Source organism: Populus trichocarpa, chromosome 4, assembly GCF_000002775.5.
Source record: "Populus trichocarpa isolate Nisqually-1 chromosome 4, P.trichocarpa_v4.1, whole genome shotgun sequence".
Lineage (NCBI taxonomy): Eukaryota > Viridiplantae > Streptophyta > Magnoliopsida > Malpighiales > Salicaceae > Populus > Populus trichocarpa.
Window position 1 is genome coordinate 19,904,208 of NC_037288.2, and position 26,121 is coordinate 19,930,328.

Sequence of the window (26,121 nt, forward strand, 5' to 3'; positions counted from 1 at the left end):
TCCTTGACAACGCAATAAGTTTTGACATGCAACCTCCAGCAATAGCATAACTAGATGGTGGTGGCAGAGACAAACAAGAACCATGTTAGCTATCCTAATTTAAAGGAAGAAAGATGTTCGCGTGATATTAACAGGGGATTTCTTATTTTCTTTTTTTTTAAATTAATGAGGGATTTGGAAACACTACAAAATTAAGGATTACAGATTTATAGAAAACAAGATTAATGTATATCTTGCTCCTTATAAGATGACTTCTAAAATCCAAGAGGTACACTCCTGGAGGAGTTGAAACTTCTGACGAATGGCTACATTCAAGAAAATTTGCATTTTTCTGCGGAATTCAGACACATCTTCCCTGCACCTATACGATCCAGCACATGCACACTGTTCTGATAAATGAGCAGCTTTGACCTGATTGCACCTAAGACATACCAGATCCTGCAAATGATAAAGACGCTCCCTCTGTCGTACAATTTGAAGAAGAGCATTCTCCATTACTTCTCGGTCATAAGGCTGGCCACACTGTGGAACGGCACAACGCCACTCCTCTGCCAATACAGCTGAGTCACGACACAAGTCCAGGTCTCTGCAGTCATTGCAGTAGCTGTTCAAACATAATTGTGAGTTAGCAAGATGTTGAGCTGATAAAAAACTAAATGGAAGAAAAATGTAACTAATTATCAGCTTCAACTGTATCAAAATACGAATCAAATGATTAGAAACAAAGTTTTTAAAAAAAAGCAATCCACTGTCACAAAATTCCTACAGAAAACTAGTTAGCGCATGTCAACAACAACAGTTAATTTATTACAAACCCTGGTTTAACCAAGTATTAGAAGGATCCAGTACTGCAACGAGAGACCTGGCATGGTCATTGTTAACTTGTTTTCTAGAATCTGGAGTCTTGTAAATGTACCCCCAACATATTCACAGAACTGAACTATTGAACTGATTCTACTCCAGGGCAAAGGATATCAGTTGAAAAAAATGTTCAATATTTCCACTACAATCGCTTCCCTTAAGTGTAACTTGCATTAAAATACAACTGGTTGAGTGCATAGCATGAATTATGGTGGTAATTCAGTTCTTAGCACCAGAATGAATTATAATGAATTTCATAATTACTTGAATATGCGATCGCATCCTTGGTAGTAAGAGTAAAGCTAATAGTAGATAAAATTAAAGTCCCATAGCATAGCAAGATACAATTTGTTCAATTGAAAACAGGGGTAGTGTGTTAGCTACCCTGTGCCAGACCTATGCCACTGAAGGCAGATGGAAACTAAGCTCATAACTCACTAGTCCAAAAGCTACACTCCATGCAACCTAGTTCCATTCCTCTTTTTGAAAATTTGTTCTTATCAGTAATCAAATAAAATCCATTTTGAGGTGGCTAGTTAACACTTGAAACCAATTCAAAAGAGTACGGGTTCATATTCATTCAGCTCAGAAGATTAAATTGTGTCATAAAGAACTTTTCAGGAGGCAGATGTTCATAAGATAATTGGCAGTTATATAAATCCAAATCCAGCAAATCTAGTCAACAATAAATATTATACAAAGAGATTTCCAGAAACCTTAACCAGCAGAAAAATTTAGCTCTACTAGAACTCTTACGGATGGGTTTCACAAGAAGGTTCAGGTCTGTCTCTAATTAGACATCATCTTGCATCCAACCAAAATACTCAAAAGCATCATCCAAGCTTAAAGATTAAAAATGATGTAAAAAATGATATGATCAGTCTAATTCTTATTAGGATTTTTTAAAGATAAATCTTCTTCTGGATAATGCAAGAACCTATATGGTTATTCTTACCTGCAAATTACATTTGGTAAGATAAAGGAAGGACAGGGATCATGAAACTCAGCTTCTGGAGCAAACTCCCGAACACGTACATATTTTAACAGATTCTTTCTCATCACCTGTAAAATGATGGCAAGCAAATGAGATATCGCGTCATTTCTGAAAGACAACTGGAACACAAATATAAATTGTCTTTAAGAGTTTAGCTTCCAATTATAGTTCCATCTATAAGGTTTTGTTTGTCCATCATGCAAAAAAATGATAAAAAAATTTTAATTTACTTTAAATTAGAAAACTAATTCTATAATCAATTTGTAAGAAGGTTAAAATATAATTCTAATTCTTCCAACTAAAAAACATATTATATATTTTTTTATCTTTTAGATCATGGACAAACAAAACACTACTTGTGGAGTAAAAAGACTTGTTGTATGTTGAAGCAAAAAAGAAATTAGAATTTTGTGCTAGCTCTTATTTTATGCGATGTTCTAGTGCTGGTCAGTTAAGCACAAATTACCAGAACTTCATGCTGCACGTGCTGGTCAAGAGCCAGGACAGCACAAACATGCTTAATGAATTCCAGTGCAGGATCCCCTTTGTGGTTCATGCCCGCAGGTTGCTGGATACCGAGTGAAATCTGTTGGCCATTCTCAGATTTGTTTATCCCCTTCATGTGAAGAACAGTATCTCGAGCAATTCCTAGAAGTTTGTCTGTGAAGTGTGTGCCGATCTGCATGTATGAAAATCAAAAGAATCAATTCAGAATTTATGAAGGAATCAAGACATCATTCATCTTTCACTGACAAATATCCTCATTAATACCTGCCCTTTAATATATTCCACCATGTGTGATTCAAAATTCTCAGCAGCTACAATGGTGATTGATGGAGTACATGAGTTGCCATCGCGCAAAGCTTCTCTTGTTGCAGCTTGCTTTTGTGCATAGTCCCAGGGAATAAACATGAATTCTGAGACAATTAAAACGAAATGATCCTGCAAAAGGCTCAAAAGATTATTGAAAAAGACAACCCAGCAAAAAAATAAAGAACAAATCATAGCATAAAGAGAAGTTCCATATTCTAAAATGGGTGGCTTAATATTGACCAAACAAAATCATTATATTAGTTGGCCAGTAAAGTAGTCCCTTAAACATGCCACAATTGTTGCAGAGAAGATACCTGGATTTTCTTGGGCAGGTATTCAGCAATATTCCAATTTGACACAATATCCACTTTTGGTTCTTCTCTTGGGGAGTGATGATGCAAATCATTGTGAGAACTGTCATCAGGTCTGGCTGGAATGCCACCGTAGTTATACTGTTACCCAGAAAGTGAAGTGACCATGAATTGATTGGAACACGAAAAAACCAACATTTTTTTATGATTTCAGTAGATTAAGAAAAGGAAAGATCTTTCAAAGCAAATGCAGTAATTTCCAAACAACAAGAATTCAAACCCTTTTATTAATATAGTTTTCAATTCCAATGGCATCATTTTGGAGGCTTTTGAAAAAAAAAAAAAGGAAAACATCAATTGAAGAGTACAATACTAGAAGGACAACGTCAAAGAAACTCTATGTAAATGATAGAAGAAATCCAAAATCCAAATGGAAAAATCAAATTTCAATTCCATTGGCATCATTTTGGAGGCTTTTGAAAAAAAAATGGAAAATGTCAATTGAAGAGTGCGATGATGGAATGACAATGTCAGAGAAGTCTATGTAAATGATAGAAGAATTCTAAATTCAAAGCCCCTTGACAATTGAAAAAAAAAAGGGAAAAGCATAGCTTGGGAACTTCTCATATAATGTAGAAATTAGAAAAAGATAATACAACAAATACAGTTTAAAAGTTGTACAACACATTTTTGGTGAAAAAGTTCATTTCTGAAAGTGTCAATAGCACATCAAAAAACTGAATATATGGAGGATCTGTCACAAATTTATTTATCATGATTGATCACAATCAGTGTCTTTACAAACCTGATCCATAAAGAGCAAGGAATGCCAAAACTGCAATGGTTCAAGCTCAATCCACTCGAACAGTTCTCTACAATTCAGCAAAGACAGAAGAATTACAAGAAGGAAGAGAAAACGGAAGATATATCTTATAATTGTTGGCATAACAAACCTATTTTGCAAAGTTTTGAGCACGCTGTCACAGTAAGCTTTGGCAGCAGTTAATTCGAATTTTCCTGTGTCTATGATAACCTTCGAAAAATTGGCAAATATGATTGTGGCACCTAATTTGCGTAATTCAGCCAACAGCAAAGCAAAAACCTTTTGCATGACCTAAGAATGTAAAATGGAATTATCATCAACTTAATGGTATGGAAAAATGTCAATATACATTCACATATTGAAAGAATTACTACACACCATCAATTATATGAGAAGAGCTAGAAAATAGAAAAATGAGTGAGATGGTGGAAGACTGATGGCAGAGAATCCTTGTGACCCTAATCTAATGGTGGGACATTTTCCTCATGACACAAAAATATCCGTGTGAAGCCAGCATTTACCTTGTGGAGTATACGGTGAAGAGCTGGATCATGAAGCTTTGATTGAGGGCTGTGACATTAAAGCAAAAGAAATGAATAAACAAATCCAAAAATAACAGGTGTATGTTAAAGATTATAGCACTACGACCTGCAAAGCCAACGATACAGATGTTGTAAAATTGCATCAGCAAAAACATTTCCTGATGTAACTGCATCTGCAAGGCACCTCTGGATCAGCTGTTTCAGGACACGCAATCCAGATGCAGATGAGGTAGCCTCGTCAAAGCCACTCTGATCATATAGAGTTGTACTGGAATTCATGTCCTGGTCGAATCCTAACAAAGCACCTCCTTCCATTTCATTTATTTGGTTACTTTTCAGAAGAGCATCTACAGCCAGGTGATGTATCTGCACAGAAAATTTACTCTTGGTTACTTGCAATCAAGGACAATTAGCATCTCCCCAGATCACACCATAAATAAAAGGAGAGAATGACAAAAAATCTGAACCTTTAATTCGACAGAAACTTTCCTATATGCTCCAGGGTATGTTAGAACAGGTTGTTGGACCTATTTCAGAACAAATAGTAAGTTCACAAAAAACAACAACAAAGTAAACAGATATTGCTACAGAAACAAGAAAAATCCCTAGTGTACTAGAAATAAGTTCAACTAACTTTTCTTACACAAGGAAAACAAAATGATCTCCAGATTTCTACAACTTAGGGGTTTTCCTAATTTTGTTTGCGATTATTTGAAACTAACCTCATCAGCAAAACATGTAGATTCTTCATGATTACCTCCTAAATCTGGAACACCATCATCAGATATCCAAAGCACCTGCAAGAATTGATACACTTAAGCTGGAACGGAAAAAATTGTAAAACAATTTGCATATATAAAAGTAACTCTTTGAGTAATGGAAATAACTGTGGCTGGTTTGCCGCCATCAACTTCAGCCTCTCAGAATAAATGCACAAGTGCAAGAGAATCTTAATCAATTTACACAAAAATGGAAGCTATTGTCCCATTAAAGTACCTGTTGTTGATCATGTAATGCTCTCGAAAAGAAGACATCTGCCGTGAATATAAGCCAGTCAAGTTCAAAATTTCCCAAGGGTACCTGCACAGCAGATTTAAAAAGTTTATATTTATATAAGTAAAAGGGACAGATGGACTAACAATTTGCTCCAGAAGAAAAAAATTACATGGGCATATCTTGAGAGAGAAATTCTTTCATTCAACCACTGAGATGATGCAGCAGAACGTTGCATGCCAATTTTTGCAGATGCTTGTTGCCACCCAAGTACCTATTCAATGCATAGCACAAGAATTAAGCAGTGAAAAGAATGTAACCCGATGCAAAGGAACTTGTGCATGTGAAGAAGCTATTGATTTAGCATTATATTACCTGATACTGACTATCACGAGCATTCGAAGGTATGCTCACACAAGGGAAATCATCAAGAGCTGGTACACCTGACTTCATCAAGTGTGCATTTGGGCATTCAATGACAGCAAGTGTAGGTCCATGATGCTTGTCTCTGTTAATCAAAGAAAATAAGCAAGCATATTTTATTTGGCTAGCAAAAACAAATGAAATCTCATCTGACTATATCTAGATGATGGAAGTTCAGCAAAATCCTACAATATAGCAGATAGGAAGTCACTGATATGTACTCAGAACAAATTCAGGAATTTGAAGCCCTTCAGGAGTTTTAAATGCACCACGCATGATATTATCACTTAATAGGCCACTTATACATGACATTATCACATGAGCACAGATGTGTAATGAAGACACCATTTTATTACCTACATGTCTTTATGAGTTTATAACATTGTGGAATTAGTAGACAATCCATTCACTTTTCTCTGCAGTTGGTGAAGAGATGCAGCATCCATGATGATGCAACTAAATCATATAGAGAGATGAATGCAACAGCTGTCCTTAGAATCTTATGTGTTTTATCAAGATTTTGAAGCTACATATTAGCTGCTATGAGTAAAACCTGAGTTCGCTAATTGTTCCTTGTAAAATCTTTTCAGCATCCTTGACATGTCCAACATAGTCCACCTGAAATTAGCACCCAAGATTAACCAACAAACATAAGAGCTACTGCAGTAGAAGAAAGCCAAGATAGCAAGCCACGTAAAGAAAAGGAAGGCTACTAATTCACCTTGAAAACAATACTATTCCTAGGAGGTATTGCTTCAATTGACAATGCTTGGCAAGCTTCCCGGAATTGTCTTTCAAGAAAAGATGGTGTTATATCCTTATTTTGGTAAGGATTAACAACCACAACAGATACCGTCCCCAATGCAGGCAAATAAATGACATATATAGCACGTCCTTCAGAGATGCTGTAGTGGGTAGTAAAAAAATGAGCAATCAGCATGAATACTAGGCTTCAAGATAAGAATGAAAATGAGCAGGATAGGAAAAGAACCTGACAACAAACTTAAATATTCTTGAAGAAATTGGATTTATTGTTTAAGAAAAATAGCATTTAACAGAAAAATATGCAGTTTAAGAAACTAAACCAACCTGCTCATTACACATAAGATAAAAATAGTTCAATAGTTCTTAACACCCCCTTCTCTCTCCCCTTAGGGTACTTAATCCAGTTCCAGATGTTGTATGCTGGATTGATTAGTTATGGAGCATTTAAAATCCTAAACTATCCATCTTCTATGCTAATGATTTAAATCAAAGACAAATAACAGTGAAATATGCTCCAAATAGAATTTTAAAGCTTGAATTAAGGAAAGGCCTCCTGGTCAATTTTTAACTATTGAAATATTAAAGTACTGCTTAGCCTACTCATATATAATAAAGCAATATCTTTATACGGTACAGTGAGTTACCTATGATATATGTAAAAGAAAGATATTGATTGCTCCAAATAGGAACATTCTGTTGTAGTCTTCATATGCAGCTCACTCAGACTCCAGCCATCCTGGGCATTTCGTTTTTTAGCAGTTTTATCCACTTTACAGACACAACCAATTTGGATTACCGCATTAAACTCCAATGGCACCTTTGATTCATATATCCCCTGATCAAAAATTTTAAATTAAGAGAAATCAAAATTATATCACAGGACAAGAAAACTGCAACTGCTCGATCATAAGCAATTACCAAATAAAATCTTGCAATTTCAAAAACTATAATAACCCTCTCATTAGAAACTTACTAACAACTGCCCTTTACCTAGTTCATGAATCCACATGTTTTGCAGAAACGTTTGAATATCCATTTATATTTTGGAACAAAAAGGAGAAAATAGCCACTAAAGCAGCACTATGAAATATCATCTTGAGCAGAACTATAATTCAACAAAACATGTAAACAGAAGTATCACAATATATAACTTATCACATCCATGCCATGACATTAATTACTTAAATGCAGTAACGATATATATTTCAAAGGAGGATTAGATCACAGATCATCAAAGCTGAAGGTCACTAATAAAAACTTGTAAATACTTGCCAGTGTTGGAATACCTTCTTAAAGATTCAAAAGTGAAGTTAGTGATAATAAAATATGAGATGGGCAACACTGCAAAGATCTCCTACAAGACATAGTGGAGAGCTCAACCAGATCAGGTTTGGTATCCACATGATTCAGTAATAATCTCGCTCTTCATAACAATTAATCACTCAAAAGTGTGAGGGCACCGGTAACAATAAGCAAGCGTGCACAAAGAGAAATATATCAGAAATTGAAGGGCCAGGTCAAAGGAATTTGTGTAAAAATAAAAGGGTTATCTGCAGTTCCTGAAGCATGTTTCAAGACTGCATTAACATAAATCTTGTTAGGGAAATACATCAAACACAGATCCACCTCAATGGCTTCTGCACATGAATAGCCACACAGTGAGAACCATGTGAAGTTCAGCAGCATATATGCATTCTAATATGCTTACCTCAACTTCTGGGTCTGCAAGAAGAGCTGCTAGTTTCTTGCTTTCCTTCCTAAACTTGTCTTCATCTATAATGACCTATCAAGGAATCATAGCTCAAAAAGAATTAGAATGAGAGGCAAATGGCAAGAACAGAAATAACCACCTACAAGAGATGTACTATAGACATACCTCAACTAGGTTATAGCTCGGCCTTCCATGAGGAAGCGTCTTGGTGACACGCCTACCAGGAAAATTTTCCATCGCGGGTGCTTTAGCGTTGAGGTAAAATGCTCGTGGAATAGTTATAGGAATCTTAAGCATGATTCCCTCCACAACAACCCATGCAAAAAATTGGCCACAACGTGAACTTGGAAGTAGCTGTATTATCTGAACCCAAGAAGAGATACAGCAGTCACAAAGCAATAACTGTGGCCAAATGTTCTAAGTTCATTGCTGCCAAATTTTTTAAATGACAGAAATTACAAACCTGCCAGTGGCATCGTGTTAGGGCTACTTCATGTGTAGTAAAATATGAACCAACTCCAGTTCTGCGCTGAGCTCCTTTATGATTGGTTAGACCACCCAGCAGTTCAGATGCATCAGTAATATGGTGTGAAGTCCTTGTATTGCTCAACCTACCAAAGTTCACCAAAGCACATCATTAACACCCTTCACAAAAATACCACAGCTCACAGTAGAGCATCCTGCAACCTCAGACATAAAGACATAAGACATGTAGATGAACAAGCACCAAAAAAAAACATAGGGAGGAGCATCCACTGCAAAATCATTGTCTGGAAGACCTCAATGAGCTCAAAAATGTAGTGAACTGTCATATCATAAATTGTCAAGAAGGTCAATCCTCTGACATGAAAAACTAAGCTTGAATCAGAGTGTGTGCTGTTTTCTTTTTCACAGTGCCCATGGCACTTGAACAATATTTGAGGTCATCATAGGGAAATTTATCCCCTCCTGGACAAGTAGCTAAATGTGTGGAGAGTATTAAAACTAAGCTTGCCTCAGAGAGAGTGAAATATATAAGACTAGTAACAGCTCTTTATTTTTCAATTTGAATCGAAGCGCACAGGACTTTATGCATGCATTCTTAGCTAAATTATAATGTACCTTTGTTTCTTCCTCCTGTCTAAAATATCTTTCCATTTTCTCTTCTTTAATTCAAGCCATCCTTGATAATCTACATTTCTGTCAATATTTTCAGCATAGGAAGTATTGTGTTGCGGCTGTGAAGACAATTCATGCACACTATCAGTTTGCTGTTCTGCAGAATTCAATTGGCCAGTTTTCTTTGCTGAACGTTTTTCATTGACATCATAACAACGAACAATTGGTCTAGGCCTATTTATAGAACTGCTTTTGATTTGGAAGTCTTCCAAATCTTTAACATTCGCCTCATCATGATTTTTGATGGTGGCATCATCCATCTTTCTGGAGAGATCATCCCTGCTGCGTAAGTTGAAGATATCAACCAATTTCCGCTGACGAAATTTGTCCTCCTTCTCACGAACTTTTCTGTGCAGCCAATCAGGATGAACTACCCTAGGAACAGGGTTCGCAACCTAAAAAGACACAATTCATTTCAAGAAGGCTACAAGAGGATACATCTGTTCAGCTGCCAAACAGACAAGCCATCTAACCTTTTGCATTGCAGCAGGAATTGTAACAATTTTTTGAATTGCTGAACCAAGTCGTTGCTTGTAATAAGACCAGTCAATGATGGAGCGGATACCAACATCTGAAGAAGTCTTGCACCATTTTCGTAAATAGAACTTCATTATTTCTGCAAAATGAAAATGTATTCCTACTCTGTAAAGCACATAAATGAAACAGAAAGTGATCAGTGGAAAAAAGGTTGAGTTTTACCGGGATCAGTTTCAAATATTGCAACAGGAACAGCACGCTCACTAACAGGTGTTCCCTGCACACACCATAATTGATTAATTAAAGCAATCTTGAACACGATCATCCATCCAAACAAAATGAAATTATATTTTAAATACTTGAAGAGGCATGGATGTAGCACTGGTAAATTGATTGATTAATCTCGACCGCTTAACCATCTAACAAGATTTATACATGGATATGGCAGCCAAAAGATATTGTTGAATAATCCATATTAGTCAAGTGGTAGGTATGGGGTATATTGCCTTATCATAGAATGTATGGGCCTGTCCTCCCAGTACATTAAATCATTGGGTTGATTGCCATCATGACAGGGATTTAGGAAATTTAAAGCTTCACTTGGATCAAAACATGAGGGTGTAAACTCAATTTGGGTTCAAGCTTGAGCTGTATGCGTGAATAACCAAACTCAGATGTGCTTGTTTTTAGTATGCAAGCTCAAGGTTTAGCAGAGATTGCGCTCAATTTTCATTCATTTAACATCTTCAAATAAAAAATTAACTGAAACAAAGTTAAACATCACAACCATTTTCCAGATATAATTGGTTCTACTCAATGGTGTAACTTAAAGTGTAGACTATTGCCCAAAGTTTTCTGATTAGTTCCCTTCTCAAGGTAGTTTCACATGGAAAAACAAGGTTAAATCTGTTTGGGCATGATCCAGTTAATAAACAAACCTAAAAATGAGTAGCTTGGGTTCGTTTATTAAATAAATTACCTGAACCAAACAAGTTCTGGGATCAGACCCAGGCAGGTCATGAAGAGTTTGGTTCATTCGCAGGCATAGATACTAACAAAGCATCATAGTTTGCCATCAATTTAATTTCATTTTTGTTGTTAAACCATAGAATCAGCCCACTTGTTGCCTGTTACATGGTGAGGATGAACAATTCAACACTCGATAGTATGGCTATATTCAATAGTGCAAGATATAAATTGTGATTCTATGATCATACTGAAACCTATCTCCAGTTGCTTAATTCCACAGCAATAGTGGAAGTAAGATGGAGCTAAAATGACAATTAAAACTATAAAATTATTTGAGCCCCATGCTCACCTAAAATAATCAGTATTCAGTGCATCATTAAGCTAAAACAAAAAACATACCCTTGGTTCACATGCAACTATATACTGGCAACGCAATCCTTTATCTTTAACCATTGTATCACCAAGAAAATCAGCAAGACGCCTAGCAGTAGTTACTGCACATGACTTTTGTTGACCATAGTCGGACAAGGACTTGCTCATTGTGCTTGATTCAGATATGTAATCAAGCAACTCACTGTCAGCAATATCCTTCCCTTGATTCTGAAACGAGAGTGAAACGAGAATAATACAATTAAAGGAATTCCCACTAGGAGCCCTTGAAATAACCATGCATTCAGAAACAAAACATCCTCAGTTTAAAAGAAGAGAAAGGGGCATGCCGGAGGAAAGGAAAAGGAAAAAGAAGTTCGCAGAGGAACTTTGCAGCATTGTTTCTTAGGGGAGATCATTACTAAAACAAAATGATATTTTACATACATCAAGAAGATCCAGCCAGCGGTTTGCCACAGCAGCTACAGCTGAGTAGCATTCCTCTAAGGTTGACCCATGGAGGAACTTGTCGAAAAGCTCAGCCTGCAAGCAAGAAAAGCATCTCATGCACAATCAGTCGATATTCTTACTTCAATAAAAAAGATGTGGCATCTAAACACAGATTAATTATGAAAAGCATAAAGTAGAATGAAGCATCAAGACTGAGTTATATTTCAGAACAACTCCCTCTATAGAATACACAAACATTTAGGTAAAGACTTTCTAGCATTTAAAGTTGTAATCACCTAAAATAAATGTATTCATTTGCTCATAGTATATAGTGATAAAGATTTGCATAAATGAACAAGGGGGAGAAGTCACAAGAACATAAGCCCACGCATATAAAAAGATAAAATCTAAATTTAAATGTCATCTGTCAGAAAGCAGTGTATTCAATGAGCCCCTCTTTACTCTCTGTTAAATATAGTTTCTATAATTATCAGATTAGTCATTGGAAGTTCATGGATTCATGAGATTTTTTTATGTTGCCAATATAAAAGTCCTAAACGAATGTGCTTCACATTTACAAATTTTTATCTGCTGCCACACTTCTGAAAGCTCCATAAGAAGCAAATGGATTTTGATGATATAAGAAAAAAAGGAAGTACATGGCATTTTTTTATGCTGCCAAGATAAAAGTATTAATTGAATGACATGGCCATATAATTTATAATCATATTTTTTTTCCTGCATTTTGAAATAGTTTGACTTATTTTAGATCTACAAATTCACCAAAAGCACATGCCAGTATGTTTCGCTCCTTGACTGAGACAGAGAGCTACCACCGCCACATGTGCACTACAATTCAACTTGCATCTTCTTATATTATTATTTTCACATGCCTAACTGGAGAATAGACTTCTGTGGGAATACAAAAGCTCCAGGAGAATTACTTTTTAAGAATTTTACAGTATACAATTAATTAGTTAATCTAGATGGAAATAATTATGGCATAACACCATAACAGTCCAACTGGTTGGGCCCAGTGTAACCACCAATCTTTGAACAATCAATTTTACAGGTTGAACATTCTAGTTTTAGACATTTTTAAAAACTCTTTTGAGATGTAGAGTTTGTAACTGCAGAACACAACAAGATGGGGAACAAGAGATACCTGGAAAACTTTGATGAGCTTCAGCTCACCTCTACGCTTGATCTCAAAACCTTTAAGCTCTGCAAGGGTTCCATCATCATTGAAAACAGCATATCGCTTCTTAATTAAAATTCCTTCTTCCTTGGAAGCAGGAAGAATCATTGCCTATATCATACAAAAATAAAATGATAACAGAATACCAAGAAAAAATACGCATTTGTAATTCAATGACAACATGACAATTCCAAATTACCTTGTATGGGCCATCCACTTCAAATTCAATTGAGCATTCACTATGAGTTGCATATGTTTTATTTACAGGGTCTACAAGTGTCTGTTTAAAAAAAGAGTAAGATCATCATATGATTGCTGTAGTTCCAGTGAAAAAGAAACTCATGATGACATAGAGAATACCAGAACCACGACAACAAGAAACTTGTGGAAGTAAGACATGTAGGAACATCATCTAAAAAATATAGGTCAACCTGGTATTGTTCATTTGTGTTGTTTCTTGCCACATCGACATTGAGCATAACACATGGATACGAGATTGTCAGCTTTTTCTTCGAGTCCCTGAAATTACATATTTCCCAGATGAAAGTTAACATAGAAGAGAAAAAAAAAAAACATTTCCAGTGCTTTACGGACTAGTTTTATACAAATGAAGAAAACAAGATGCATAAAGCAATGATGACGCTATCACCAGCCATAATTATGTACAGACATGCGAATCATAAAGGAGCAGCAGCTTACTTTGTTTTAAAAGTAAAGTTCTCTGGAAAACATCCAGGGAGGACACACCAAATACCATCTGTGTCCAATTCAAGTGGCTTTCCAATTTTATCAACAAGCAAACGAGCATTCTGAATGATTTTTGCTCCTGTATATGTAACTACACCAGCCATTTCCATTGAATACCATCTTGCACCCCTAAAACACAAACAATTAAAAGTATCATGCAAACATTTCAAAGACACATGTAAACAACCAAATACATGTTATGATATCTGAAAGAAACAGAAGTCACCGACTCACTTGCGCATGACATATCCATAGAATGAATTCAGAATACATTTGTGAGCAAGTTGCAACGAATCATAAAGCACAACCATGTCCTGCAAGTATCAATAAGCAAAGGTGAATAGTATGGGAAACTAGCTCCATCAAAAGACAAAGTGACTATCAATATTAAAAAAAATTGGAGAATAGCCATACATGTGCTTCTTGGATCTTAATAGAATTTCCACTAGCCTTGGCTTCTGACAGCTTCCCCTTCCAAACCTTATTAAGCCCTTTATATTCATACCTTCTATCTCGAAAGCTTGAAATAAGGAAATAGAAAGTATAAGAGGTTATTTAAATACAAAAATATGAAGTTTCAACTACAATTAAATGCCTGTCATGCTTTCAGAAATAAAATGCAACAGTGCGCAGAAAGAAATGACTGTTGAAATAAAAACTAAGCACAGAAAACTAATGACACAACAAATCCAAATTACATACCTACGAACAGTGTCTACATAAAATGAGTTTTCCCGCATGCAGATCCCAGCTTCTCGAACTTCAGTAACAGGTTTGTCGAGTACCCGTTTATATGCCTATGGCAGGCACAAACTAGTAAGATAGATATTGTTTACGTTAGGCAAAAAAATTTAAGCAGACAAACAGACCTTCTGACAGTATTTCTTAAGACGCTCTTTCAGCTTTGATTGTTGATCCATCTTGGACAGATCAAGAAAAGATTTTGAAAACTGACCATCAGTGCCATCAACAAACTCGGACTCAATTTGCTTCTTCAAATGATAATAGTCACTGAAATTGTGAGAAGTGATGTCCGCATGTAGTTAGCAATTATCAGCATTATTCCTGATCTCACGCCAAACAGAAAAAAAAAAACAAAAAAACAAAACAAAACACAGGGAGATGGAGGAAAAGAGTGAACCTTTTCTTTGCCATAAATATCTCTCCACGCCAAACCCATTCAAGCTTCCGTAGACAAGTTTTGTCTGGGCGGTTGAAGTCACAAGCAGTACAGATCTCGTCTGTAACTATAGATGGGGGCTGCAATTGAGCAAGAAACCTCACTACATGTTGATTGCAAAGATTTGTACGTAAAGGGAGAGGGATAAACAGAAAAGAAAAAAAATCAAAGCCTCTTAATTATGTGTATTTTTTTAGTGTGCTTCTCTATGTATGTCTGATTTGATGGAATACCTATGATGTACAAACTAGAAAGATGGTTCTCAGAAGGCCAAAAGATTGCCATTAGAATTCATCAATCTAGTATCCTGACATTGTACAGCATGATGATTGACTAATATGGAAGAAGGCAGGACAATGAATTCCACAACATGGAATGAGTAGCAGAGGGCAGAAGAAATGAAGTAGACACTCACATAAGCAAACCAGAAAATTCCAGTCACGTAATGAATAACCAACTAGCCATAAATAACAAAGACTCTGGTAGTGCAATGGAGTAAAATGCCGACACTCCCAAACAAAGTTATTACTCGTTACTGACCCAGATTTGAAGACAAAAGGAGCCTTTCACTATTGAATACTAGTAGAAAGGGCAATTTTAAAGCATAATATATAGAAAAGAGTTTTTTCAAAAACATATCTAAAAACAAAGCAAGGTACAAGCTTCTTCACTAAACTTGGAGAATTCTGTTCCAGCGATGGTCAAGATCAGTGCTGCATCATGATCATAAGATGAAACAAACATGAACAACTCCCATAAATATAGAAGAATCCTTCTGCCCTAAATATTCAAGGCACTATTTCCTAAGAGGTGGGGAACAGGCTTCGAGACCTATAACATTAAACCCCATACCTAATTTATGTTTACTTCAGATAAATGATGGTAGGACAAAAGGCAGTCTTCTGGCTGCCTTATTCAGATTCTAAGTTACTCAAGGAAACATGATGAGGTTATCAAACTGCATCTTATCATCAATTAAAGCAAATTAAGCATTGGACGGTAAGACCTATAAATACTTCTTATGATTTCCACATATTTCCAATACACGATTATGGCAAGTCAAAACTGTCTGATTGTTTATAACACTTATTGGATTCCAATTACATGGATTTTAAACAGCACAGCTCCAACTTTGCTCATAGTGCAAATCCTATATTAATGTAATGGACTGCTGCATATTGCATTCAAGTATACATCGATATTGCATCTTGACATTCAGTTATAGATACACCATTTTCATCCCATACAGCCAACCACCAATTTTTCACACCAAACACTATTTCCCCATGCTGATATACTAACCAAAATGCAAAGATAAACAAAATTAAAAAAACATGAACTGTTAAAAAAAACTACTATTCATACTTATTAGCCATCTTACCTGAAGCCTGTTTGTTAAGATAATGTTTGGATACATTGCAGCCACATCAAGATGATAAATAAGTGGACATTCTTCACGAACAGGTTCATCTCTCAGACACACAAGCTGAACAAGAAGAAACATTTCAGGAATGCATATTATCCTCTCGATATTCGTTCTTATTGCATGTAATTGTGTATCCAGGCTATAACATTAACTTTCCCAATATTTCATAAAACATGAAGATGGCAACACCACAATTCAGGGGAAAATGGAATAATTAAGTAAAACAAATAGTTGACAACATAAGACAAATGTCTGCATAATTGATTGCACAAGATAAAGGATTGTGAGTAAGATTTTTTGTCCATATGATAACAGATGAAGATCTTATTAGAAGGAAGAGAAACCAGGACTACAACAATGATTTGACATCCTCCAAAGAGCAAAGCAAAACAAGAAATAATAAAGAATACAGAAATCCATAAACAAGAGAGGCCAATCAAATCAAGCAATGTTGAGAACAGTCATGGCATAAGAATGAAAACATTTGATTTGAGAGAGTATCAGCACCTTTTCCATGATAACATTCTTCACTTCATCATAATTGGAGATTAAATCCAGGTCCATCTTACCCTCTACTCTTATAGCATATTGCAGATCTCGATCAAGGTTTTTGATAAGTAGCTGGAAATCAAAGTGCCCCAGCATCAGCCAAGTAGGAACTATGATGTTAATTATGAAATTGTTTACTAAGAAGGAAATATTGAGTCAGGCCCAGACAGAGAGAATGCCTTGGCTAACATGAGCTGAAAATGAATCCTATTCAAGAAAATAATTTTCATAACAAAACAATACGCATTAATGTATTCGGGCACATAAATCATTTTATTGGCACAATTTGAAATGTTTCAACCAGAAGGAATGGCCCCTCTGCAGAATAAACGCACAGGTGAAAATGACACTTGAGAACATAAAAAATAAAGTCATAGCCGGTGTGTTAGTCTTATCAACTGCTTGAAAGAAACACTCACTTCATAGGCAGAAGGATCAAGCTTAAAACTGGTTGGAAGATCAGATCTGAAAACACCACTTTCAAGGCACTCCACATGACCCCCTATATACGTCTCACTCTCAAGAAGGTGACTCTTATAGAACTTATCTTGGTCAGATTGGTGCTTGTTAGGGCAGATAACATTTGCCATATATGCCTGCAGAAAATGCAATAAAGAAGTGAGAGACAGAAGGAAACTTAGCACAATGAACAAGCACCATAGAGTTCACAAGAACCCACCTGCACCATCAGAAGCATTTCACAAAGTGTCCCACTACCTTTGCGTAAGACCTCATCTGGTGACATAGGAATTATGGTTGCGAGAGAGAAAATGAAGGGATGCACATAGGTCATGTACAAATAATAAGTTGCAACAGCATCAGAAACCGAATAGGAGGCCATCATCTATAATAAATTATGCAAAAACAAGACAGTATTAGGATTTATTCAATGTAGAGAATGAAGTTTAAACAATCTTAACTTGAAAAGAAAAGACCACCGAGCTGTGATTCATGGAAAGAATGCAGAGGGGGTGAAAACTGACAGTGCTCATTGCCAAAAAAGAAATGCACTAATCAAAAATGTTTCACGGCAAGTTTCTTTGGTTTCCACAAACTAATACCTGAGGCTTTTCTTTAGCAAAGCGAACCATGTCCTCTGGATTCACCTCAAGCGGATCATAACCCAACTTTGCCTTCGTAACCGCCTGAAACAGATTAAAGAAAAGGAAGTTAATAACTTCTCGATAAATAATAAATGGAGAGATACAGCAAGCTTACTTGCAAAAGTAAACTACAAATATTACAGGAGTAATATAAATGTGAAGTGCAATATCCCCCACCCGAAGACTAAGGGTGTTATTCAGGCAATTTAGTCTTCCAGTCATAAGAGGCTTTCAACCAAAAGAACTAATAGAGCATTTTAGACATAATCAGCAATAATCACAATTATAGATCAGTTTACCCAAACAACTTCTGTATCAGTTGGGTCCATGTCATATAAGACATGAGTTGTTCCATACTAATCATGATATGTGAAACCCTTCTTTCCTATCCAACTTCAGGATCAACTATGCCTAACAAGTGACAAACTAAAAAACAGGCTTCCTTTATAGACCAAACTTTTTTCTCAGGATATGGACTGGTCCTTTAGAGTCTTTGGAAATCCATGTACTCCACTTGTTCAAACCAAAAGGATCACAAGTGAGTGTTTGTTGGGGTATTGAGATACTCTCGAGCAAAGAAATGCAAAAGAACTTGATGCATTTAATTCACTAGGTTTTACTTTAGAATTGTAACTTCACATGCAATTTCCCAGGTTGAAGAATATTTATTTGACATAACCAAAAAAAACAGTAATCGAAAAGTAACCATAAGACAAACACATCTATCATGCAAAGAATCATGCATTAGCTACATATCCTCTGAACAGAATTTTTCAATGCATGAGAGACTACTAGGATATATCCAATCATGAAAACTTATATGATGAATAGGAGAACAAATTCATTGATGGTTCCAACTTAACACAGAAAAAAATTCTAACAGCATTGCTCGAAGAAATCTTCTGCCGGATAGTGTGTGCACAAGAATATACCCAGAGCCTACAGTGACATGTTTGTTTAAAAAAAAAAAACAAGAGTACCATTGTTATACTGAAGACCCAATATCCATTTGATTACTTCAAATAGTCAGCACAAAAATGGTATACAAAAAAAGAATTGGCTTTAATTAAAGTACAATAGCAAAGAAACCATGAAAACTTAATGCAAAATGCTTGAAAAACAGTTTTCTAACAAACAAAAAATAAATTCATCACAAGTGATAATGTCAAAAATAAATGTTTGCACCTTAAGGCCTTGGCTTCCCTGAGGCAAATAACTATCACGTTTGACCCAAGCAAAACAATCCAAATGGCAAGCAAATTTAGCACGGCACTCCCCTTGATTCTTGTCACATGAGAATCCAACCTCCTGAAAGCTCAGTTAAGAAAAACAGAAAAAAAAAGTAGCAATAAGTTAAACGCTCAACATAAAAATAAGCATGAATAGATGGATTTATAATTGAACTCAAGAAATACAAAGTGTCATCCTTCAGATAGAAAAATGAAAATTTCTAACCTCAAAGCAAGCAACAAGCAACAAATTCAGAGAGAGAAAAAAATAGATAACAATGCTTTCGAAAAGGAAAGGATAAAGTGAAGCTTCCCAGAGAAGTTAGAATCAAACAATCCTCCAGAAGTAAATGTACAGGAAACATTATTTTCCTAGAAAAACATCACTGAATTTTTTCTCGCAAAACAGGAAAGACAATGCCAATTCCTATAGTTTGAATTTGCCATTTGTTGTCTAACAACCAGAAAAAAGGGGATCATGTCCCATCAAAAGAATTAGGTTCGTAGGAAAGAAACTGAGCAAGAGTAGCTTTAGATTTTTCCCTCTCTATTTCATAGCTAGTGAAAGCACTAGAAGATGAATGCCTGAAGACTAAGCCTTAGTGTTACTTATCACAGTTATGTACCAAGAGATACACTGATAACAGATAAGAATAACATGGAGCCAAAAAAATACTAAAAAAATAACAAAGTCAATTTTTAATCTGTAGGGAGTTCATGCAAATAACAAAAAGCACAGTGCTTGGGTTTATCTTATGTTGTTTAAGTTGTGACTTTTTATCAATACAAACAAGCTAAAATGCTGAACCCAGAGTTCCAAGTGGATGCAACAAGAAAAGGCTGCTTACATCACCCATCTTGAACCCGTGATAAGCTGCTCTGCTTTCCAGGAAGGGCCAGTCAAAATAATCCCCATTGTATGTAACATAAATACCAGGCTTCACCTCTCGCATGTGGGCAAACCACTGTTTAAGAAGCTCAACCTACAAGCAACGACAAGTCACACACAAAGAAAAGGATGTGCTACAGTGCAACTAAACAGAGAACTTTCATTACCTCATTTTTCACATTTGTCACTTTGAAACAGCCTTCATATTCGGGTTTTGGTGTATATTCTAAATCCTCTATATCTTCCCCCACGCACTGAAGATTAGTGTATAACACATAGATGTCAAGAGTTCAAATAAACAGATTGAGAATGAAAGAGAAGAGATGGGGAAACAAATGGACAACCTAAGAGAGATCATGAGTCAATTCTTTTGCAATTGTGTTAATTGAGAAAGAAAATATTTACATTAAACTGCTCTATTTATCAACTCGGGAAAGATTTTAGGATAGTGATGTGGTGCAACTAAATGGATGAGAAATAATCAAGAGCTATTCACTTCAGTTTTTTAGGTTTATAATCCATGAGAATAGTTTCAGAAAAATGTCAACAATAGAATTAGAGGAGTTCCAAGAAAGCATTTTCAGTGCAGTTCAATCTAATGAAATGATGGTAGTTTAGCACCTACCATTGCGCCATAAAGCATAGTAGACTTATCGTTTTTTGTATAAAGTGTTTCAATTTTTTACTCTTCACTTTGTTTGACTTGTATTGATTCTATCATTATAGCATGGGATGGTAAAATAAAAGGCTGTAAGTATATGCAAGAAAAGAAAATCTAACTAAGGTCATTTAAGATGGTTCAGTCAATTATATGCAACATAGACCATTAAATTGTCAAATAAGGAAAACTGGCTGAGCTGCAAGTTCAGGGGACAAAAAGGATGAGGGAGACAAAGTGAAGTGGTTTGAGGGTATAAGAGGAACATAATTTCTAAACACACCACAGAGAATATGACCCTAAGCAAGGATGAATAGAGAAACAGCTTCAGGCAACTGACCACAACTAGTTTAGGACTAAGTTTAAGTTGATTTGTCTAGATGTTAAACCAGCCATATAAAAAGCATGCATATATATACATATATATCAATTGCAATATCCTACAAATTTACCAAAGAATTTTTTACATAGAAAGTTACAGCCTTTAATGCACGGACACAGGTGATGGTATGTCCCTTTACATGAATGAAACTTCAGATTTTGTGATTAGATGATAAAGTGAAAACAAATCCTCGGGCAACACCCATACAAGTCCAAACTTGTCCAAACTCATCAGAACCATATCATATCCCACTTTCATTTTACAATAATCATACATTCTCAGGCATGTCTTCTCACAAAAAAAATAAAAAATACAAAAACATGCATACAAGCCCGGTGGATGAATCTGCTTGTAAATATAGTGAATGAGTAGTGCCAATTGCACTCAGCAAAGATGTCTTGAGACAACTGCTATATAGTTGTTAAATAGTGAAAGGCTCTGAGAATGAGAACATGTGCCACAAAGAAAAATCACAAAATGCCATTTTTCTCAAAAAATGAATAAAATAGAGAAGATAAAACCCATCTTAGATACCTCTCTGTTGGTAATCAGATAACCTTGTCCATCAACCATGTATGATATCATCATTATCAAATCATAGTCAGCATCTGGAAATTTCAAAGGAAGCTTGGTTGTTTCAATATCAAATGCGCAAACATGAACCTCAGCACGTTGCAGAAGATCCGTCCTCTTCTCAAGCTTGACACCAGTACTAGAGACACTAACATCATACCACTGGCCACAACGTATATCTGAAAACCATGAAATTCTGGGGTTTCATTAATAGAATATGCGACTTCATATGACTGCACAAAAATTATATCATAAATTAGTTTAAAAACCAGCAGGATTACATAAGAAATACCATTATCAATGGCAAAGCGAACATGGTATGGGACATCATACTCCCGAAGGTCAATGATGCAATCAAGAAAATCCTGAGGTCTTTGTTCCCTGCTAGTCATACAACAAATTAGAACCAACACCCACCGAAGAATAAGATGCAAAAGGTCAAGGCTATGCTTGCATTAAAATCGCCTTGTGGAAGACAGGCAGTTGTTTACTGAAGAAGGGATCTATTAACATTTCAAGCATGACAACTTGTTGCTTCATGCATATGAAATGTAAAGTAGGACCAGCAAGCTTTTACCTTTTTCCTGTTAATATGGACTCGTATGCTTCTGCTGCATCAGACTTTGCCTGATTTCTTTCAACAACATGCAACAGATCTCTCTTGACATCCATTAATTGTTGTACGGTAGCAAAAGATATTTTTAAATATGATTTGTGTAAACCAGACAAATGGTTTTTCTGTCAATGAACATACAAAAGAAATCAGGCATCATTAGCTTGGCAGTGAATGCAGAATAACTTGGAATGCAACCACGCTGATAACAGAAAATGATAGATAATGTTAATCAGCAGGTTGAAACAAATCCAATTCATCTTACCAGGGACAAATAATTAAAATGTTATTTCAACTGAAAGGAATGAAACTATGGAAGAATCTCAGATATACACAACAAGCAGCTGTGTGCATAAAATATATGTTGTGTTGTTTTTGCATCTTTCATGAAATATAATTCTTCTTTGAACAAAAAATCTACACGTAAAGTTATCAAAAAATGAGAACCTAGTGATTATTTAAAACAGCAAAGGGAACAAACAAGTTTTCAAGGAGTATAATAGTGGATGCAACTAATTCTGCTATCTATGATCTTTTCAATAGCTTTTGTATCATCTTGTCATTCCATTCTTTCTGCCACAATCATCCCCAAAATTCTAACTGCAAACCAATGGTAACTGATTAATTCCAATTTATTCAATCCTGAGAACTACTCTGAAATGATGTTGCAGGGCATGGTCAAGTCATAAAATATAGAGTCAAAAGTCCAATGACTCATACATCAGAGTCTTGATTGTTCTGACAAAGAATTGTCCCTGTGATCACAAATTTGTGAAGGGTTAATAATACCATTGTTTATCCCTCTATGGAATGAAAATTTTCTTTGTTCACTTTAAGGGGAAATGAGAATGGTAAACCTGTCATCAGTAACGGTTGAATTATCTAGGAAAATAGATGCTTACTGATAAGTCTTGATGCTAGTAGCAGAGTTACTCCCAAGAACACTTCAATCCTAAGGAATTTAGTTGTATAGTGACCAGTTTTAAGATAGCCTCTCCTAGAACATTTTTTCCCTCAAGGATCTAAGTAGATTGTGAGTTATCTTCTTGTTGGATTTGGAAAGGTACTTCCAAGATTTAGCCGTGAGGCACTTCACTCAGAAGTATCATCCTTAGTGATAAGCTCAGGGTTGCATGTCTCATTTTAAAATTGAGCAGAAAGTTTTCAACCTCTCCTCCTCTGTGAGAGTTAAGTTCAATATCCAGTGGATATTGATGCATCCAATCCCATATGTGACTTTGAGATCCTAGCTAGTGATTCCTAGGAAACTTTAAAACTTATTCTACCACTCTGCTTGTATTTGTTAGTGACCTAGGTTTTTATTCTGCTTGTACATAGTTACTTATCTAGGTTCTACTACATGCGTCTAACATGGTCCTGTAGAGTAGCCCTAAAACATTCCAATTTTCATGCACCAGGTCTGCCTCAAAACATGTCACGTCAGTTATAAACACCTCTATTGCTAATTTCAAAATCCCAAAAAATAAGAACCTCTGTGTGGAAATTATAATTATGAGATAAACCAATCATTTCAGAGCACCGTTGAAGCTTTAAAATTGCTAAACAAAATCCCAAGTCGTGACAGCAGGCAGAGGAGGCAAAGAAAAGAAAATGTGATCACAAAAGGGATACAACCTAAACAAATATAAATCACAGTCTAAAGGCAAAAGGCTAGCAATGCATTAAAAATTAAAAGAGAGAGAGAAAGTCACTCACAAGATCTAAATCCTCCTTCTCTACAATCTCAATATAAGCAATTTGACTTTCATATCGCCGTCGCAAATAGCCCTCCACGTCCATTTCCATTTTCTCCTACAACATTCGCAATTTATCACCACAGTACCAACAGCATCAGACAAGCATTTCTAACTGAAATCAAAACTCCAACAAAAAAATAAAAAGATATAATCAAAGGCAGAAAAAAAAACAATATACCTTCGTAGCCGCATAGAAGTAAGGACGGAACTTGTACTTCGACTTGAAAGCCGAACCATCCTATAATTCGAGAGAGATAGTGGTCCAAGTAAATAAAAAATAAAATAAAATAATTCAAGAATTGTAAAAAACAGTTAGAGACTTATGTAAAGGTTCTTCACCTGAGAAACGAAGTAGAGATCGACGCAACTATAGACTCTACCGGTCTCCTCATCATCCAAAGAAGACTGCAAATCATTAAAGATTTAAAAAAAATAAAAATAAAAATAAAAAATTTATTATTATATTGAGGTGACAAGAATTAGGGAAAGAAGTTCGATTGACTTACGGAAGAGAAAGTGAGGAGCCAACCGAGACGTTTATCACCTTCGGTGAAGAGATCAAAGCCGAGCTTGGACTCCAACTCTTCTTCGGCGGTGCGCATCAGCTTTTGCTTCTTCGAGCTCCGCCGTAGGTCCTTGCGGTCCCATCTCCGGCTCTCGCCGTTCATTTTTAGGATCTTGATGGGATTTATAGTGGAGAGATTGCGATTTTTAGTGAGGAAGAGGAATTGGTTTGGAAAACCCTTGTGGACTGTGAAGGGATTGGCGATGTGATGCCGGGAGGGTGAAGTAGGAGGGATCCAGCATTTTCCCGCCCAAACGCGTTGCCCTTTATTTTAATTACTTAATGACGTAAATGTCCCTATGGAATGGTGTAAATTGCAGAGTCCGTGTTTTGTAATGACGTCCTCTCTTTCATTGCTCTTCTCGGGTGGACCAAGAAGTCAAAGGACAAAGGGGGAAGAACGGAAGTGCAGTGGTAAAGTAGTTTTTGGAACGCAATTAAAATTGTATTTTAAAATAATATAAAAACATTATTTAAAATTAACTTTTTTTTATTTAAAATCAAATTTCTTATATTTTTTAATTGTTTTGATATGTTATTATTAAAAAAAATTAAAAATATATATATATTATTTAAATATATTTTTATTTAAAAAACATTTAGAACGTAATTATTATTACATTTCCAAAAACTTATTAATTGTGTTATATTGCTACGATGAATCGTGATACATTTATGGGTTTGTCTATTTTGATTTTTTAAATTTGGATAGTCAAAGTTTTTATTTTTAAATCAATCTCATTAATATATTAAGCTTCGTCAGCTACAGTTTGATTTTAGTGTCTTTGGTATTGTAGTAACTGTTTTGTTTATGGTTTGAAAAAAAAATTATAAAAAGTACTTTTAGTTGAGGTTGGTTTAGAAAAATATATATTTGGTTAAAACTATGGTTGAAATTGAAATTGAACAAAAAGTAGTTTGATGTGTTTGGTTAAAATAATGCTTTTCAAATTGAGATTATATATATATATATATATATATATATATATATATTGATGGTTTTTAATTTAAATATTGTAGATTTAACTACTGCTATTACATCATGAAATAAATAGTATTGATATCAAATATTTTTATTGTTCCATTAAATTATGTGCAATTTCATAACGTACGAAATCTATTCAACAAATACTATATTTTTCATGATTTCTTAAGCGCGCAACAACATCAGGTAAAATATCATCAAGAATAAAATTGAGGTTGCGATCAAATTCTGCAAATGTTATGTCATCAAGCGATCTCCTTCTAATTTTTTGAATAAAACACAATTAAAATAAAAATAAAAATTGAATTTTTTTAACTAAGTCGGACCCGATTCAATGCATTTAGCTTTGGACCGGACCCGGGCGTAGCAAAACAGTAGCCGGAACAGTGGAGAGTTTGCTCTACACTGTACAAAAACATAGCAGGGAAAAAGCATGAAAAAATTGCTTCAGCCGAACCTACGGTTAAACCTTATTTTTTGTGGGTCTCATGAGCCAAACCACAACGGCTACTTATAACCAAACACTATATTATTTAGTTTGAAAAAAAAAAAAACAGCTGCCGCAGAGCTAAACGCCCTCAAAGTCAGGAAGATGACTTCACAAGTCA

General features: G+C 35.4%; 1 protein-coding gene across 1 annotated transcript; it reads right to left on the minus strand.

Moving 5' to 3' along the window:
• Nucleotides 1-122: 122 nt before the first annotated feature.
• Nucleotides 123-24,753, minus strand: LOC18097958 (DNA polymerase epsilon catalytic subunit A-like). The gene is made up of 49 exons (XM_006384571.3): nt 24,470-24,753; nt 24,303-24,368; nt 24,142-24,201; nt 23,923-24,018; nt 22,171-22,331; nt 21,886-21,974; nt 21,555-21,772; nt 20,148-20,234; nt 19,940-20,074; nt 19,048-19,170; nt 17,821-17,904; nt 17,439-17,603; nt 17,179-17,355; nt 16,718-16,831; nt 16,166-16,270; nt 14,746-14,864; nt 14,474-14,615; nt 14,307-14,401; nt 14,019-14,124; nt 13,839-13,918; nt 13,557-13,733; nt 13,289-13,376; nt 13,057-13,137; nt 12,825-12,968; nt 11,657-11,752; nt 11,240-11,440; nt 10,094-10,148; nt 9,868-10,010; nt 9,338-9,789; nt 8,700-8,847; nt 8,402-8,599; nt 8,234-8,308; nt 7,170-7,360; nt 6,482-6,665; nt 6,314-6,378; nt 5,713-5,845; nt 5,510-5,611; nt 5,341-5,424; nt 5,067-5,141; nt 4,812-4,871; nt 4,451-4,710; nt 4,324-4,372; nt 3,933-4,093; nt 3,785-3,851; nt 2,983-3,120; nt 2,627-2,797; nt 2,322-2,534; nt 1,817-1,923; nt 123-604 (listed from the first exon to the last, which is right to left on the minus strand). The coding sequence occupies exons 1-49, from the start codon at nt 24,629-24,631 to the stop codon at nt 241-243; spliced, it is 6,666 nt and encodes a 2,221-aa protein (XP_006384633.3). The 5' UTR covers nt 24,632-24,753; the 3' UTR covers nt 123-240.
• Nucleotides 24,754-26,121: the final 1,368 nt, after the last annotated feature.

Bases quoted from the DNA above. Each gene is read 5' to 3' on its own strand.
- LOC18097958 (XM_006384571.3), bottom strand. From the start codon at position 24,631: ATGAACGGCGAGAGCCGGAGATGGGACCGCAAGGACCTACGGCGGAGC. The intron at 10,011-10,093 runs GTAAAACTCAAC...TTCATTTTGCAG, and splicing joins AATATTTGAAACTGATCCCG to AAATAATGAAGTTCTATTTA. The intron at 2,798-2,982 runs GTATCTTCTCTG...AGCCTTTTGCAG, and splicing joins ACCTGCCCAAGAAAATCCAG to GATCATTTCGTTTTAATTGT.